General features: G+C 33.8%; 1 protein-coding gene across 1 annotated transcript in view; it reads right to left on the reverse strand.

The window, feature by feature from the left end:
- LOC134851385 (testicular acid phosphatase homolog) overlaps positions 1 to 9,900 on the reverse strand; it is a 16,513-nt gene extending 6,613 nt beyond the window's left edge. Inside the window, exons 1-8 of the mRNA XM_063867443.1 lie at positions 9,747 to 9,900; positions 8,241 to 8,319; positions 7,827 to 7,959; positions 7,292 to 7,415; positions 6,778 to 6,966; positions 6,000 to 6,129; positions 5,536 to 5,618; positions 4,179 to 4,288 (exon numbers count right to left, since the gene is read on the reverse strand). Coding sequence (XP_063723513.1) covers positions 4,179 to 4,288; positions 5,536 to 5,618; positions 6,000 to 6,129; positions 6,778 to 6,966; positions 7,292 to 7,415; positions 7,827 to 7,959; positions 8,241 to 8,319; positions 9,747 to 9,854 — 956 coding nt within the window. The 5' untranslated portion in view covers positions 9,855 to 9,900. The remainder of the gene's footprint in view (positions 1 to 4,178; positions 4,289 to 5,535; positions 5,619 to 5,999; positions 6,130 to 6,777; positions 6,967 to 7,291; positions 7,416 to 7,826; positions 7,960 to 8,240; positions 8,320 to 9,746) is intronic.
- Between the last annotated feature and the right edge of the window lie 6,254 nt (positions 9,901 to 16,154).

The following is a 16,154-nucleotide window of genomic DNA, read 5'->3' on the forward strand; positions in this document are numbered from 1 at the left end:
GGGGTGTTGGACATTTGCTTAAAGTTTTTTTAAAGGATGAACATGTTTGTTTGGGTTTTAAGCTTGCAGAACGTTAATTTCTCACTAATTTGTTGTCGTTTTGATGTAATTGTGCCAATTTCTCATCCCAAATGCTACAAGATTTTATTTAGTTGCTAGCTTTTTTCTGCATAAAAAAAATCTATTCTCATGGTTTTTTGTGGGCCAAAAAAATTAGTTATTTTGTCATATTACTCAATTATTATGGATTTTAAAAAAAAAGTTATAATCCCCTGAAAATCCATTTTCACGGTTGGATGGGGCATAAAAATCAATTATATATGATTAAGTTTTCCGCCGATAGAATCCATTATAATCGATTATTTCCCATGAAACTCCAGTGCGGGTAGTAGGAATTAGGAATAACTAACATGTAAGAGTTCACAAAAAAATAAAAAATTTTCTCTTTTGCTTAATTATTTGTTCAATTCTTCAAATGTAAAAATCTACGTAATTGAAGTGATTAAAACTGTTTGCAGACAACAGTTAAACTTCGGTTGCAAAAAAAGCAAAAATTCAAAATAGTTCACTCGAAAAAAGGAGCTTGGCAAAATCTTACTACCAATGAAGGTTATAGATTTTTAAAAATTAGCAAAAAAAAATTTGGTTGTCATTATCGCCATGTCAACTCTAATTGTTCCGGAAGATTTATTGAGAAATTTATACTTATAAAGACTATGCAAAACTCAAGCAGCATATCCAAATTTGCAACGCGATTTTTTCAGGACGTAAAATTAGATGGTTTGTGGATTAAGACGAGCGACGATTAAGATTTTTGTATTCAATCAAGATGTTGGATTGGTGATTTTTTGTTCGCTGAAAGACCTAGAAATTTTGCAAAAAAAAGCCAAAAACTTTTGTGAGACGGAATTTTCAAGACTGCACTAAAACCGTTTCGTCAAATATACATAATTTCCAGTGTAGTGTAAGAAAGCAAACTTTCACCACTTCGGGCTCTAATATCCGAAAAAAAATGAGGAAACTTGCCAAAATTTGTTGGAAAAAATTGACAAAAATTGTCAAAGTTTTCACTGAAAAATTTTGAGCCACGTTATTTTATTTCCGATTAAAAGGTCGTATTCATTGCTGCCGTGAAATATTTTTTGGCAGAGATCAATCACTTGGACTGTTAATTTCAATATACTCAAGCCATTTTCCGAAAAAATCAAGATTTTGTTCTTATTATTGCCAACAGAAACATTCGAACTTTTCAAATACATTGACGGAATATTCGTGCTCGGGGAAATTTTTTTTCTTCAAACAAAATGAACTGGCCATTTTTGACGGAGTTTTTTGTAGTATCACTCAAAAAGTACTTTTGTCTTGAGCCTAAATATGAAAAAATTTTGTACCTCTGATGATTTTTGGATAAATTGTGGTGGTTTCAAGGTTACCCCTTTGGCCATGCTTACCATGTTTACCAGATTACCATGTTTCGAGCTCGTTCGAAATTGGCCAAAGGACTTGTTCCAAATTGGCCAAAGGAACCTTATTTGCTATAATTGATTCGTTACTTTGAGCGAATTCTATGACTTTCTACTTTATATGTAGTGTGGGCAGATGATTTTGACAAAACAGCTTAACTTTTTATCATTTGTATTTTTTTAAAGCTTTTTTCATGTTATTACTGCTTCCTTGGTGAAAAAATCAATCGATCAGTTCACGATGGATCAAAAGTTATAGTTCGAAATCGATAAAAATTGTCCCCAAAACTTCTGAATCTCGCCTGTACTGGGTAACGGGTATGAGAGGCGGGTTGAGGGAAAATACGAAATAATTGTTGTTTTGGGCTCTGTGACCTCCCAAGAGATGGTACCTCTACATTGACTACGAAGCAAAAACTTTATGATTTTTAAAAAATCAACTAAAAGGGCGTCAAAAAGCCGACAACTTGAGAAAAGTATGCCAACAATTTGACAAAATGAAATCTAGGAGAGTGTTAATTGAGCCAGAGCTTGAACGTAATTTACAATATCTGAGTTTTCGTAGGATTTAATTAATATTCGGTTTTTTCATTGAGTCCTCGGAACATTTTACGGGTTTGATTTGTGGTACCACTGGTTGCTTTCAAAATTTTGAACTTCTGCTGGTCAGAAACCAGATAATTTTTCTATAAAAAACGTATGAAACGAGGAGTGGCTGCCCTGGAAAAGCGCCATTATGCCAGCCTTCAACTGCGTACGTTGTTCGAATGAGACCAGCCACCGCGCTGTCGTAGTGTTTCCATAGAGCTAGGGGAACAAAGGATCACGCTGTTGTCGACAAATCGTTTCTCTTCTTTAATATCAGTTTTCTGGAAAAACGATGCGTGCTCGCCAATTTTCTCGAGGATATCAGTTGGAATGTTGAACTGATCGGCAGTTTTAGCAAATTTTGTCTATGATAAGAACAAACGCAGATTTGATATCTGGGAGATGAACGAAGCTTAAAGCTGAGATCATTTTCGAGGTAAAGGCTGGTTGAGCATTGCTTTCATATGTTCTTTTTTCACACCTAGTTCTGAAAACTTGTGATGGAAGCTTTGGTATAAGTCAAAAAAGCCAGCTTCGATTTCAGTTTCATAAAGATAAGAAAATGTATTCAAGGCTGCTCGTTCGAAGTCAATGAGATTTTTTTTGGGTACGAAGTCTCCAATAAGACTAATCAGGGTTTCAAGGAATCTGTTGTAAGTGAACTCCTTTTGTTGTGAGCAAAACATAAAAGCAGAGGGAAAAAAAGCCCCAACCTGGATATGTACTGTGTACAATTGATAAAAACTGAGACGGACATAACTTGAAAGTTCCAAGACAAAGCAAAACTTTGCCATGAGCGCGAAGATAATTTAAGCTTTCCATGTCGAGAAGAATAAGAAATCGCTCTCTGTCTCCTTTTCCGCTATCATTTTTGGTAATTGTTTTTCGGGAAAATTTCCCGACAAAGGTAAATGTTTGTCGGGAATGTCGAAGTGACGGTCGGTCGATGAAATCACTCCGAGTGGTTCTTGCGTTTTGTTTCTATTGAGGGTTTTTGCCAGGGCGGCACATGAAGGAAGTGAAAGATTATTGTTCACAGTCTTGAGGCTAGCTGCTATCAACTGGTTGTTTACAGTATTGATTTGTGATTTTGCTTTTTCTTTCAACTGACTAACTAGCTGCCTTGCATCTACGCGACCGGGGTTAAACTCATGACTGTGCTCGTGATTAAACGAAATAATGGCTTCGTCGCAAGTTATAAGAGTCATTGGGCATTTATGTGAAACGCCATTTTGCACAACGCCAGTGAGTGGTAAATTTGAGGTCTCGCTTTTTAGTGGACTCGTGTCCGTCCAAGATAAGCAACGCTTTGACTTTTTGAGTTTCGTCGTAGATAAAATCTGTCTTTTTGGTGTTCCTTGTATTGAGGCTAGGTGGGTAGTGATATATCTTTGCGATGTGTTTCATTATCAAATTTTTCTCAATTTGAAAGATAACTTTTAATCCCTAGAAAAGAGTCTTTTACCATTAGAACTATCTCTATAGGGCGTCTCGAATCAACTGAGGCAGTTGATTTGAGTATATTCTTAATTGCGATATAGATATATGCACCAATCTTTAATACTCTATATCATAAATTAGGTTTTAATTCTCTATGGGAACTTTTAGTTGACGTGGGCTATTTTGGTATGGGCTATTGTGTCCATTGGGCTAAATTGGTATGGGATATTTTGTAATGGGATAGTTTCGTATGGGATGCTTTGTCCAGTCACCGGTTTTTAAACATCACAGTTTAGGCATCTAGCTTTTGATTATTTTCGTCAAATCTCAGAGTGTATTCCGAACGGGCAATTTAGAACTAAAATAGTAAGTATCAAACAGAGAAATCCAAGTATCAAACAAATTTTGAAAGTGAACAACTATCAAATGTTTACTAATTTCCGACAATAAGAGGTCAAACATAAAAGTTTGCTTAAAATTAAAAATTCTCGTCTAGCTAGAAGGGTATAACTTGAACAAAGTGCGACCAAAACCTTAACAAGTTATTAATTACATAACATGCACAATGAAATGACCAATGAAAACCATATTTTCATATCTTCACGTTGAATCGCTACATAGTTATTGATTGTCGTTATATATAAATTATCAATAATTCTAACAAAATAATGACAGTAATGAACTTACTCGTTGTCGTTGCTTTGATACAATTCCAACACACCACATGAGCTGTAGGGAGGATTGGGTCCCACATCCTGTTCCATGATGCCCAAAAATGGAAGCACAGTAGTGTCATGCTAAAGTGAAAACTACACAGTTAGAGATACTAGTTTTAAGTTCTTAAGATACCTATAAATTGGGTCTCTTCGGTTCAGAAAGCCCAAAACTCATACTTATGATCACACGCGATAATTTCGTACTTTACCTTTTTAATGATCGAGTAGTTTTTGAGCCGATGAGGATCTTTTTATTGAATTTGCAAGAAATAAAAAAAAAATTTCAGGGAAGGTCGGTATAAAAAATTAAGAGAAGATCAGTTCATTCCTAATTGAGATAAGTTTATTAACACAAATTTTTGTGATATGAAACTTTCTTTCAGGCCGTCTCATTCATTTTAAAAATATATGAATTTGAGAAATCGACAAAGTTCTATATCTGCGAGAATGGTGACTTTAGTTTTCTTCACCATTATAGCCCAAACTAAGTACTTATAAAACTGAAACTTCAAAACTCAGTATATTTTTGGTTGGAAGGCTGGCTTGGCTGGGCTGGCTATTAAGAAAACTTTTAACAGTCTTTTCAGGTTCTCTTTCAGCTTATCTTGTGGAGACATTTGGCATACAACCAAAACCATATAGCCTCATGTTCACTCATCAACTGCATCAGTTTGAACAACTAAATTTAGTTTGATTGATCACTCTGGAATCAGGCCAGATAAAGCAACCGATGAAATATCACGCTTTACCAAATAAACACATCTAATGATGTCGATAACACTCTTCTCCATCAATCAAAGTTTGTACCATCGTTTGGTTTTTAGTTCAAATGTTGAAGAGGGTGTGCATACATGCATTTTGACATTGAATTTACATTTGACGTCCTTGAAAACTGATAAAGGTTTACGACAGGTTACTTTGAATGATCCAAAAATGAAAAAATATCAAACTCTAAAAACTTTTTAGGAATGCAAAATCTCCGAGCAGTAAAAAGTACGTAAATCGAAGTGCAAGGCATGAACTTTTTGAATAAGAGTTAAGCAGACTTGACTATTTTTAAGATTTTGATTTCCAATGAAGCTCGCAAAGTTGACATATCCCCGACCTTAAAAACTGAAGTTTTTTTTGTATGCAGTGATTATCAGAGTGATGCTGCTGGAAGTGCTGGAAAACCCATATATTACTCATGATGATCTATCTATAGTTTAAGATTTTATCTGACCAAAATTTTAATAAGTTCGAATTTTCTTGCATTGAATTTAAAAATCTGAAGGTAAAATTGAAACTTGACAGTGAAATTTTAGTCTAACAACTAAGTTAAAACCTACAGCGGAGTAGTAGATGAATTTCTGAGTGAGGGAGCCATTCATTTTCTTCTCAATGTTTTCAACCATTAGACCCAAGACTGGACCTGAAAAAAACAGTAATAAAAATTACATACCAAACGTATTTTTTTTTGAAACTTCTGAAGACGCTACGCCGCTTCAACAGAACTTTTTTTAAACTCAAAGTTTCTTTTGAAGACCCCTAGAGTCTTCAGAAAGTTCAAAGAAATTGTTCTTGCAGGTATGGAAAGCTGATCGAAAGTATTGAGGAAAGTAATCAGGCACCTTCTCTGTTATACGACCCTAAGATACAAAAAAGAAACAAACTGTCATAAAAAATTGCACACATGGGCTTTGATTAGAGTTTAATCATTTCTTAAATCAACCATATGGAAACAACTGAATCCTTTTTTTTATCAATGTGTAAAATGGACTGTAAGTCTGATCATAATTATCACTTTTCTCACCTCCCCCAGTGTCGAGATAGTTCACTTCGGGGTCAGAGTAGAGGAACTGTCTCTGCACATTCAGTATGTTTGTCATCTCTGCCACTACACTCTCAGTTGCCCAATCGGGGAAAGACAAGTTATGGGCGGACTACAATAAACAAAAATTATGAATTGATGTGTATTGCAGTTTTGTTAACTAATGTTGATCAAAACTATTTGAAGATTAGGTAGCAATTACCATTCTTGTAGAATAAGCAGATGTTGATAATAATAGGCTTTGAATTTAAGAATTTGCAGTTGTAGAAGTTTGCCAAGAGTGGAAAAAATCAATTTTTTTGTCAACAATTTTTGTGAGGAACAGATAAGGCTTCAAAAAAAATAATTAAGAAAAAATCATTATGTAGTTGTCAACTTAAACTAATAAATCAAATTTGATCGGTGATGTTTCATACCAATGGTTACTTGGCAATCTACCCATTGACATCCTACTCTATACTCTTCTACCTTGTGTACCATTTCTACCTTGTGTACCATTTTACCGTACGCCATTCTTTCCTATAGTTAAATTCTCTTTGAAGGTCGCCATTGGCGATACAGGACTCTTTACTTTGTAAAAAAGGTCTTAGAAACAGGTTGTCTTCAACGCCTTCAGAAAAGTTTAGGTAATGGTTCCTTTGTGAATGTTTCCTTGTGAATGTTGAAAAGTTTAAAATTCTAAAGAGAAGATGACCCCATGACTAGAGCTTCAACTCTGATCTTTAATTGCGAGGTGGTATTTGAACGGATTTTTTCTCACATCGCAAATGAGGTTATCACTGATGGTGGAAAGAGAATTGATGGTCCAATCTGACTCCTGGTAGCCAGCCAGTTGACAGGTGTTGTTTATGAATAGTTGGTTGTCTCCCAGAAACTGCAAATATGCCTCGGATGTATAGATTCTTTCACGTGCCTCAATCCCAGCGGGACAGTCTGTGCCATACAAGTACTGAGAGAAACAAAACAAGTGACCCAAAATAAGTTATAAAATGAGAAATGCAAAACCTAATTTTACCAGAAGATTTTAAAAAGCAAGAAAACTCTTATTTTCTTGGGTAAATTACGAAAACAAATACTGATTGTTTTTCTTAGTGAAAATGGCTCCTCATATTTTAAAACATTCCCCCCAGAATGGAACTATCTAACGGATTTATCGAACTTTCCTCTATTTTTTTCTACACGTCTATCAAAAATGCTCTGTTTTTGCTCTCGTATGTTTTTGAACTTATTAGTCTTTGAAAAAAAATCATATTTTTAGCTCCCATAAGTCTTACGAAGTCAATCTGCGCTGAAATCATGTGTGTGGGAAATGCCTGCCAATTGAGTCCCTGTTCGAATTGGAACTGTTGCGTGGGAGGGTAGAGAGCTGCCATGAAGGAGTTCGCACTCATGATGCACCTGTGAACATACGATGAGATGGTAGAAAAAAAAGTATATTTTGATTGTTCGTTACCAGTTTTTGTGTAAATATCCAAACTTTCAATCAGTTAAAATAAAACTGGGGTTGCGTTGTATTTATCACTAGGTATGAACAATTAACGTGGGCCTGAACAATTAATTTTTGAAAGACATTTGAAAAATTTAATCACTGATTATAGTCAAGTAATTATTTGTGGTATCTCCCTAACTAAGAAGACCTGTTCAGGGCAAGTGCATAGATAAACAAAGGTCCAAAAACAAACAAATGCAATAGATGCTACCCAAATATAATTATGAACTCCCAGTCTGAAAAGGATCTGTTTTTTTTTAGAGTTAGAAATTAACAAAACATCTTGGTAAAAGTAACAAACTATTGCACATATTCAAAACCTGTCAATGTGAGAACTGACAACGTATGACTCATTCGGGTAGACAATTTCGCTCAGGAGTCCAGGATACCAACTGCTTCGGAAAGCTGCCCCGTTGTCATAAAGCATTTTCTCGCCCTCCGGCGTGAGGTAACCTTAGAAAAAAAGCTGAATCAAAAACTTGCTCGAAGTCTAATAGTCAACACGGTTGCCTGCAAAAAATATTAACTTTTAACTCAGCAAACAAAAGATCTGGCGCTATGCTCATTTGAGGCTCACAGTGCACTAGCAAAAGTTATCCAACTTAAATCTTTACTTTTTATATCATATTTTCTTTCTTTTTGCAAATTCCCTTCTTATCCGTTGACAGTATTTTTGAAAAAACCTGGAAAAAGCCATTTATTATGGACTTCAGACATTTTTTTAACTTACTAACCAGGTCCTTGGATCCAGGCATCTCTGTGTTGGTTGTTTGGAAACAAGTTGACAGGAGATCGATCACCGTGTCTGCAGACCTGAAAAAACAATGATGCGGTTTGAAGACGTCTTATAACAATTTTAAAAGGTAAGATCAAAAAGTTATTATAATCCACACCCCTCGCCCCCTCAATTGATTTACCCACCTCTTATCCGATCAAAATCAAGAATTAATTCTCAGTGGAGTTCATTTTTCTGTGTCGAAACGTGCGAGGACGAAATATGTGAAATTCTTAGGGGCGAAATGTGGGAGGGGCGAAATGTGCTACTAGATTTAAGAGGGGCGAAATGTGTGTGGGGTGAAGCGTGGGACATTGAAAAGTTTTACCTACTCTTCCGAATAATATTTTTTTCTTTTCGAAACAATTTTCAAATTCTTTTTTATAGGTTTTATCACAAAACTACATAGTTTGAAAAAAGTAATCAAAAATTGTTCGTAGTCCTAGAAAACTTTGTAGCGTTAAATCATTCGTTGCTTTTTAGGTGATTTGAAATTTACTTGTATACAAAGCAGTAAATAGACAACATAGTAAAAAGGCAGGAATGTTAGCAGACAAATTGGCAACTAAATTGCTCATCGACTGATTTTAGTTCCAAAAACATACCACATTACTCCGCGGATTACTCAACTAACTATTTATCTCAAATTCATTTTTGTATTCAGTGGTTTAAATGAATACATCAAAAACAAGCTGCGTATCTTTTTTCAGACAGTCAGAACTGAGTATTACCAAATTTGTCTGCTTCCCATTATTATGATGGCAGTAATGTCTGCTTGATGGTCTCAAGCCTCAAAGTTCAGTTTTAGTTTTGGACCAGGTGTCGTTTGATTTTTATAGATGTTTTTTTTTCAGGAAATTAGCCTAGGTTTTAATTTGTTTATGACTTTTCTTATTCTAGTTCACTGGTAGTTGATGCGGAACGTGAAGAGCTTAGTTCTATGTAATTCTGAGGTTTTCTGTAGCAACTGCTGAATGAGAGCAATTCGTGTAGATTTGTATGCTTTTGGAATGTTTTGAAGTTTTCACTTTTGCCAAAAATCTGAGTCCATGGCTCTTGGGTTGCATATAAACTTGAAAAAAGCCTCGGACTCCTAGACCGATCCAGGAAGGCCAAAAAATCTATTCAAAACTTTGGCATGTTTTTTGGACCAAAACTAACTCCAGTGATGGCTCCATCGACGGACCTCCACATACAAGAAGCCCGTGTGTATGTGAGAGTGAGTGTGTGTGTGTGTGTGTACGTGTGTGTGTGTGTGTGTGTGTGTGTGTGTGTGTGTGTGCTTGAGGATCGCTAATTAAACTAAATGTTGTATTTCGGAAAAAAATAGTTTGTTTTCAGCATGGGTTTGACCAACTTTGAATGCGTTGAAAACGACTTGCGAAACATTTGTATCAGGCAAAGTGTGACAGTTAGAGTCTGGCTTAAAAAACATTGATAAAACACAGTAAATAAAAACTCTAACCTGTTGAACTAAAACCGGCAAAATTCCGTCGTGCTTAGGGCGTTTTGATTCATTTGCTTCTAATTGAGAAATTTGGATGAGAATTAAAGATATCAACAACCCAAACATTCTGGTTCAAAATCAAACAACTTGTGAGTTATTGGTTCAATCAAGATACAATGACATTAACAAGTTCAAGATAAGTTAGGAGAGTTCAGTTAAATTTTATATGGTCATCCACATTTAAAGAGCAACTGGTTCAATCTAATTAACCCCACCATTGAAAACGGAGAAAAAGGGTGTATTCGAGATTTTTAGTTTTTTAAATTACTTAATTGTTTTTCACAATCAGGTACCAGACAAAAATAACCGGAATAGGTGGAATGTTCTGTTGTATTAAAAAATTTCAATCGCGGTTTGAACGTTTTAAAGTTTTGAAATATTTTGTCAGTTTTGAGAAAAAACGCGTTTGAGTTTTTTTGATTTTTGGTCTAACTTTGAGCAAATAAAACGAATGAGCAGGCTTATTTGTGCTTAAGTTAAGCCGCTTAAAACAGCTCTTTTGTGCTCGAGTAATTTTAATTTGGACGTTTTTAACGCCTTTTTGAGAATTTTACGAAGAAAAAATGAAACCTTTTTGAACTGTTTTTTGACTTATTAATGACATTTCTAATAACTTTAGCATAGCGTGAGCGATGAACTTCCAAATTATTATAGGTTTTCCAATTTTTTTAATGCAAAATGTTTGAATTGCTTTGAAATTTCGATTGCCAAGATGGCGCCAAAAAATCTGTAAGTCTATTTTTTTCTTGCGTGAAACTAAATTGCAAGGCTTAAATTAAACATAAATAAGCTTTTGTAAGCTCTTTTTTGCTCAAAATTGAACTTAAGATCCAATATTAGGTCCAAGTTTTTCTCAATACTGCAAAATGTTTTTGAAAATGTTTTAAGTTTCATCAAATCACGATTGAAAGAGCTTCGATTTGATTTCACTCGACCCATTCCGATGAATAAGTGGGGTAGCTGATTTTTTGTGGAATGCAAAAAATTGGGAAAAATTGAATATACCCGAATGCAAAGTTTTTTTTTCAAATGGTCGGAGCAAGAAGAAGAGAGAAGGGGGTTTGAAGAAAGCCGTTTCGTTCATGGGTCTCAAGAAAACTCAAAATCTCATAAAGTTCTTAAAATAATCTTCTAAACCAAACGTTTATTTCGTAAAATTTTTTAAAGAATATTGCAAGAAAACAAATTTATTTCTGAAATTCCCATAAGAAAAAAAAGTTTAAGAATTAAAAAGATAACTACGGTGAATCAAGAAGTATATAAAAAAAAGAATCTGTGTAAATGAACTTTATAAAAAATGACCTCGGATGTAGAAAGGCTTATAAATGGCTAGTGTCTACAAACCTGGATGACGTAAATTCACAAAAAATTCTCGAGCTGCTCAAAAAAGGTACGCATCTGCTAGAAAAAACACAAAATTTTTTTTTTCCTGATAAAGTGTCAGACTGAATCTCTCGCCATGCAAGCTTGCCAGTGAGAGAAGAGTTTACAAGCAGTGAGCCAAACTAGCAGCATGAAAACAGTCTGTAAAACACATCTAAAATTTTGAAAAATATGGAGCACGCGAGTTTCTACTAAATGTTGAAAAAACTTACACAAAGTTTCAGAAAACAAAACTTTGTAGTACCTACTATACTTGATTGTTTTGATGAATTGCAAAATTAAGGAAGAGAGAAACATTACAAAAATGTGTCGATTTAAAATCCAACTAAAAATTTTTTGGTAATCGTTTGTGTTATATTTTGATGCTAAAGACAATTCAAAATAAAACTCAGAGCAACCACCAGGTACTAGTTTTATTCTAGGATATCTAGGAAGTGTTTCGCCAGCAGGGAGATAAAGGTTGAGCTAACTAAACTTCAATTGAGCGCAAAGCAGTAAGTATGTTATTAAATTTTCAAATTCGAAAGTTAGATTAAAATAAAAACAGAATTAAAAAAAATAGAAATGGGTCAGAGTCATTGCGGGTGCTCTAAAAAGTATGAAATCTATGCCGAAATTCAAAATCTTGTAAGATTCTTATAATGTTTTATAAAAGTTCGAATTGTTGCTTACATGACGTAAAAAATTTGTAAAATTTCAGCTCATTCTTTCAGATGTAAGATTCATAAAAATTTCGAATTGCAAAATAACTGGGTTATGTGGTTTAATCAGAAAAACTTGCTAAAAACTTTATGTAGTGGATCGAATGAGCTGTTTTCAAAACCTGACAAAAACTTTGAATAAAATGACCCAAAAAGCTGCAATTTTTCCGATTATTTGGTTTTTTCTTGCAGAGTGTGCAAACAAATGTGAACTGGTTTGTTTTACTCTCTTTTGTCATCAATCAAAAAGGATCATCTGTAACCCTTCCCTGAAAATATTTTGTCGTAAAACAAGACATTTAGTAGTGCTTAATGTATTCTTCAACATCAATGCTTACAAGCGTGTAAAATCCTGTTAAATTGATTCTTTCCGATTATAGTCCTGAGCAAAATCGAACAATCTAAAATAAAATCAAATAAGTCGTAACTTGGAAGTGTTATCAAAAGAAAAATACGAAAAAGATATTGTTCATAAATAAATGCACTTTGAAATTGAATGGTTAGATACAGGTTTTTTGCAAAATGTTACAAAAAGACAGGGAAACCAAATATTTTTCAAAAAACATATGTCTGAACTATCTTTGTTTTCGAGAGTTCAAATTGGTTGGATAGTCTCAAAAATTTTGTTGTTTTTTTTTTGTTGTAATGAATTGTTTTCTGTTTTTGAGCAAACATTTTGATCAAGAGCAGGAGGCAGTCAAAAACATTGCACACCAGCGAAAGCAGCAAAAACGGTTAATAACAGTGATTCTGCTAACTCAAATTGATCTGCAAACTTCGTGAATTTTATGATCAAATGTCATTTTTTGTTTGTTTTGAACTAAATCTTTCAGCGCTGTGTTTGCAAATTTTCAAAGCTTTTTTTGCTGTTTTTATTGCTGTTTTTCTAGTGACTTTTTGAGTACTGTTGCAGTTCTGTTACACTACTGCTTAAGTACTATTACAGCGTTGATTTATCTCTGAAATCATGTTTTTTTATTGCTAAATTTTTTCTGATCAGAAATCAATTGATGCGGGCGCATTACTGAAAAACAGAACTGTTTTTCTACAGTAACTATTGTACAACAGTACTGATCTTCACTTCAAGAACAATCAGACCATGCTTTATTTTTGTGCATGCACTTGTTTGTTGCTTAGAGTTTGATTTTTCATTAAAGAGTATTTTCGGTAAGCTGAGTTGAATTATTTATTTGAAAAGCAATTATAAAACAAAGTGCATAATAAGTTTCGGGGGGTCTTCTGCTAGTTTCAAAATATGATAATTGGTCATAAGTATTTTTTTAAAACTCGAATGAAACATTTTCCAAAATAAGTTTTTGTTGAAAGTTACTCCCACTTAGTTAAAAAATTGTATCGAATTATCATTTTTATCAAACTGATCATATTGTTTCGGAGCATTTTCAAATACATGAAATCTGGCGAATCTTGTTCCAAAAAGTTTCTGAGAAAAAAAATGACAGGAAGCAAAAAACCATCTATTTCTTTTGAGCAAAAACAAATGAAAAATGAGGAATTCTAGTTCTTTTTGAAATGCATTTAAGAAAACTTAAGTCATTCTCAGATGGGAAAATTGTGATGTACTTTTTTAAGTGACCTTCTCAAAAAAGTTATAAGTCAATTGTTTCATCAAATTAAAGAGGTTATTTTTTGGTCTTTTTTCGATCTGTTTTTTAGGTTAAAAAACGCTTGTTTTACGATTAAAACAACCTATCAAACAAAAATTAGAAATGATTTTCAAAAACTAATGTTTTCAAACAACTTTCAAAGTACTCCTGTTGTTGATGGCTTTGGATATAATAAAAAACTTGCCATCTGCTATTAGGACAGTAACTTTTTAAGATGAAATAAGGCAACTCAATCGGTCTAGAAAACTTCTTAAAAGTTAAAAAACGCTTCGTACTTAAAACTTGGAGAAGATTTGGCAATAATAAAAAAAATTAAACTCTTTTTTTAACTTCTGAAATACGAACTGCAGATAAATTCTAGGGCAGTTGAATCCTGATTGGCTTCGATGTGCTACAAGCACTGGTGATTGAGAGTAGTAAAGATATACGACACTGGGATCCTATGTAAATTTTTATACCTAATGATCCCTGTGTAAAATATTTATACCCAATGATCCCTATGTAAAAAAATTATTTCTAATCATCCCTATGTTTAATTTTTATAGCTAGTGATCCCTATGTAAAATTATTGATCCCTAATGATCCCAATATATAATTTTTATAGATAATGTTCCTCATGTGAAAATTGTGTTGGTTTACACAAAATCGTTCTGGCGATATATTGTTTTTTTCCGCCACCTATAGCTCGGCAAGCTATGTTGTAATCCAATTGAACTAAAACTATTCAATGCGTTTTGCTGTTGAAGGTCTTTGCGAATTGGTTCTTTCAATGTTTCTGCAAACACGATGGTCTTGGTGAAAACAGATATGAAATGAAATGGTTGAATTATACACACAATCATCTAAAATAGGTGTCGTTTAAATGCACCAAAAACAGTTTGGGGTCAATTCCTATATGAAAAGTCTCAAAACCACTCCAGATAAAATAGTAACACAAAACCAAAAGTGGATTTAAAAAGCCCGCCATTACCTAACTGTGAAAAAACGTGGAAATTAAGTATAATTTTGTACACTAACTTACAACATTGAATTTTGTATTCAACTTAAATCAAACACAAAACCTTAGAGTTTTTTGTTTGTTTCGCGTCTCTTTGACTGCGGTGCTGAATCTTCAACTGCTTCGCGGTCGAGATACCATTCATCATCCGACGGCGAAGAAGAAGTGACTGCATTTGGATTAACCAAATCATCGCTTTCGATATCGCTCTCAGCAATTTCCGTGACACGAATTCATCCTGGATCTGGAGCTTCATAGCTGGTGACACTATTTAACAGGTCTATCAACGATCGGCTCGGTTGAGTATTCATCACAAGGAAGCTATCTTCCGACCCCTAATTTGTATCTTGCGTGAAGATTTCTTCTTGGTTCGAGTTCTCCTGATCCCAGTTGACTATCTTATCTTTTTCCTCGAAAAATTTCAGCCAAACATCTATATCTTCATCTTCGTCGTGACTTCTGCTATTAGTTTCACTCACGTTCCTTTCGCTATCATCATTGTCATCATCATCATCCTGATTGCTATCGGTGTTATCTGGAAAGACAGAAGCATTCATGGTTCTATAGTGACCGTAGGGCAATGTGGAGATACCATCGCTGATACCGTAGGCTAATAGTGCGGTTTTTATTGCTCAAACAGTGTTCAAAATATGCCTCTCGGAGATGATGCGAGTATTTTTGGCTCGTACCAGGTGTCCAGAGGCATCTTAAAAAAAAATATGCTCCTTAATCATTTTATATCTAACTGTTTTGTAAACTTACACTTGAGGTTGAAAATAAAAAAATATGTAAGCATCCTTTTCAGAAGATCCCGACCCCTATCATTTAAAAAATGTGATAATCAATTAACCTACCCCTCCCCGCACCCACAGAAACACAAAAAAACCTAAGTCATCAAAAAAACTTTCACTTAGAAAAAAAACTTTTGTGAACAAATTTTTTTTTCATAAATATTTTTTTTTTTCAAAAAGTTTTTTTTTCAAATTTTTTTTCCATATTTTTTTGATGACAAAAACTTTTTTTTTTATAAAATATTTTTACAATTTTTTTTCAACGAATTTTTTTGACAAAATTTTCTTTCTAAAATTTTTTTTACCAAATTTTATTTACCAAATTTATTTTCAACGAATTTTTTTTTGACAAAATTTTATTTTTTTAATTTTTTCAAAATAATTTTTAAAAAAAAGTTTTTTTTTAATTTTTTCGAAATTTTTTAATTTTTGAAAATAAACAATCCCGGGGTTCGTCTTTAAACTTTAAAACTGTAGTTTGGTTATCTGCATTGTAGAGGAAGTGGTCCGATAGATAATTGGAGAAGTCGAAGTTGACCAAAATTTCACGTTTCTTGTACAGTTCCTGGTAAAAAATCGAGTTTTTTCCGTTTTTATTTCGTACATCAGGCTGTCAGTTTCTGAGTATAAGAGGTGAAAGTTGAAGTTGGGCTTGATAACCTCGTAGCGAAATTTCTACATCTCAAACTTTGCTAGCTCTAGTATATACGCTCCTACAATTGTGGGTACATCCCATTCGATTTTCGTTGGTGCTAATGTAAATGCAGCCATGATTTCGCCAAAAATTTTGCAGGTTTTTAAAATCAAACTTACTTATTTTTTGCATTGTTTCTTCAGCATCTAGTAAAACTGTGATTTTCCCCCCTGTT

This window comes from Symsagittifera roscoffensis, chromosome 7 (assembly GCF_963678635.1).
Source record: "Symsagittifera roscoffensis chromosome 7, txSymRosc1.1, whole genome shotgun sequence".
NCBI classification, from domain to species: domain Eukaryota; kingdom Metazoa; phylum Xenacoelomorpha; order Acoela; family Convolutidae; genus Symsagittifera; species Symsagittifera roscoffensis.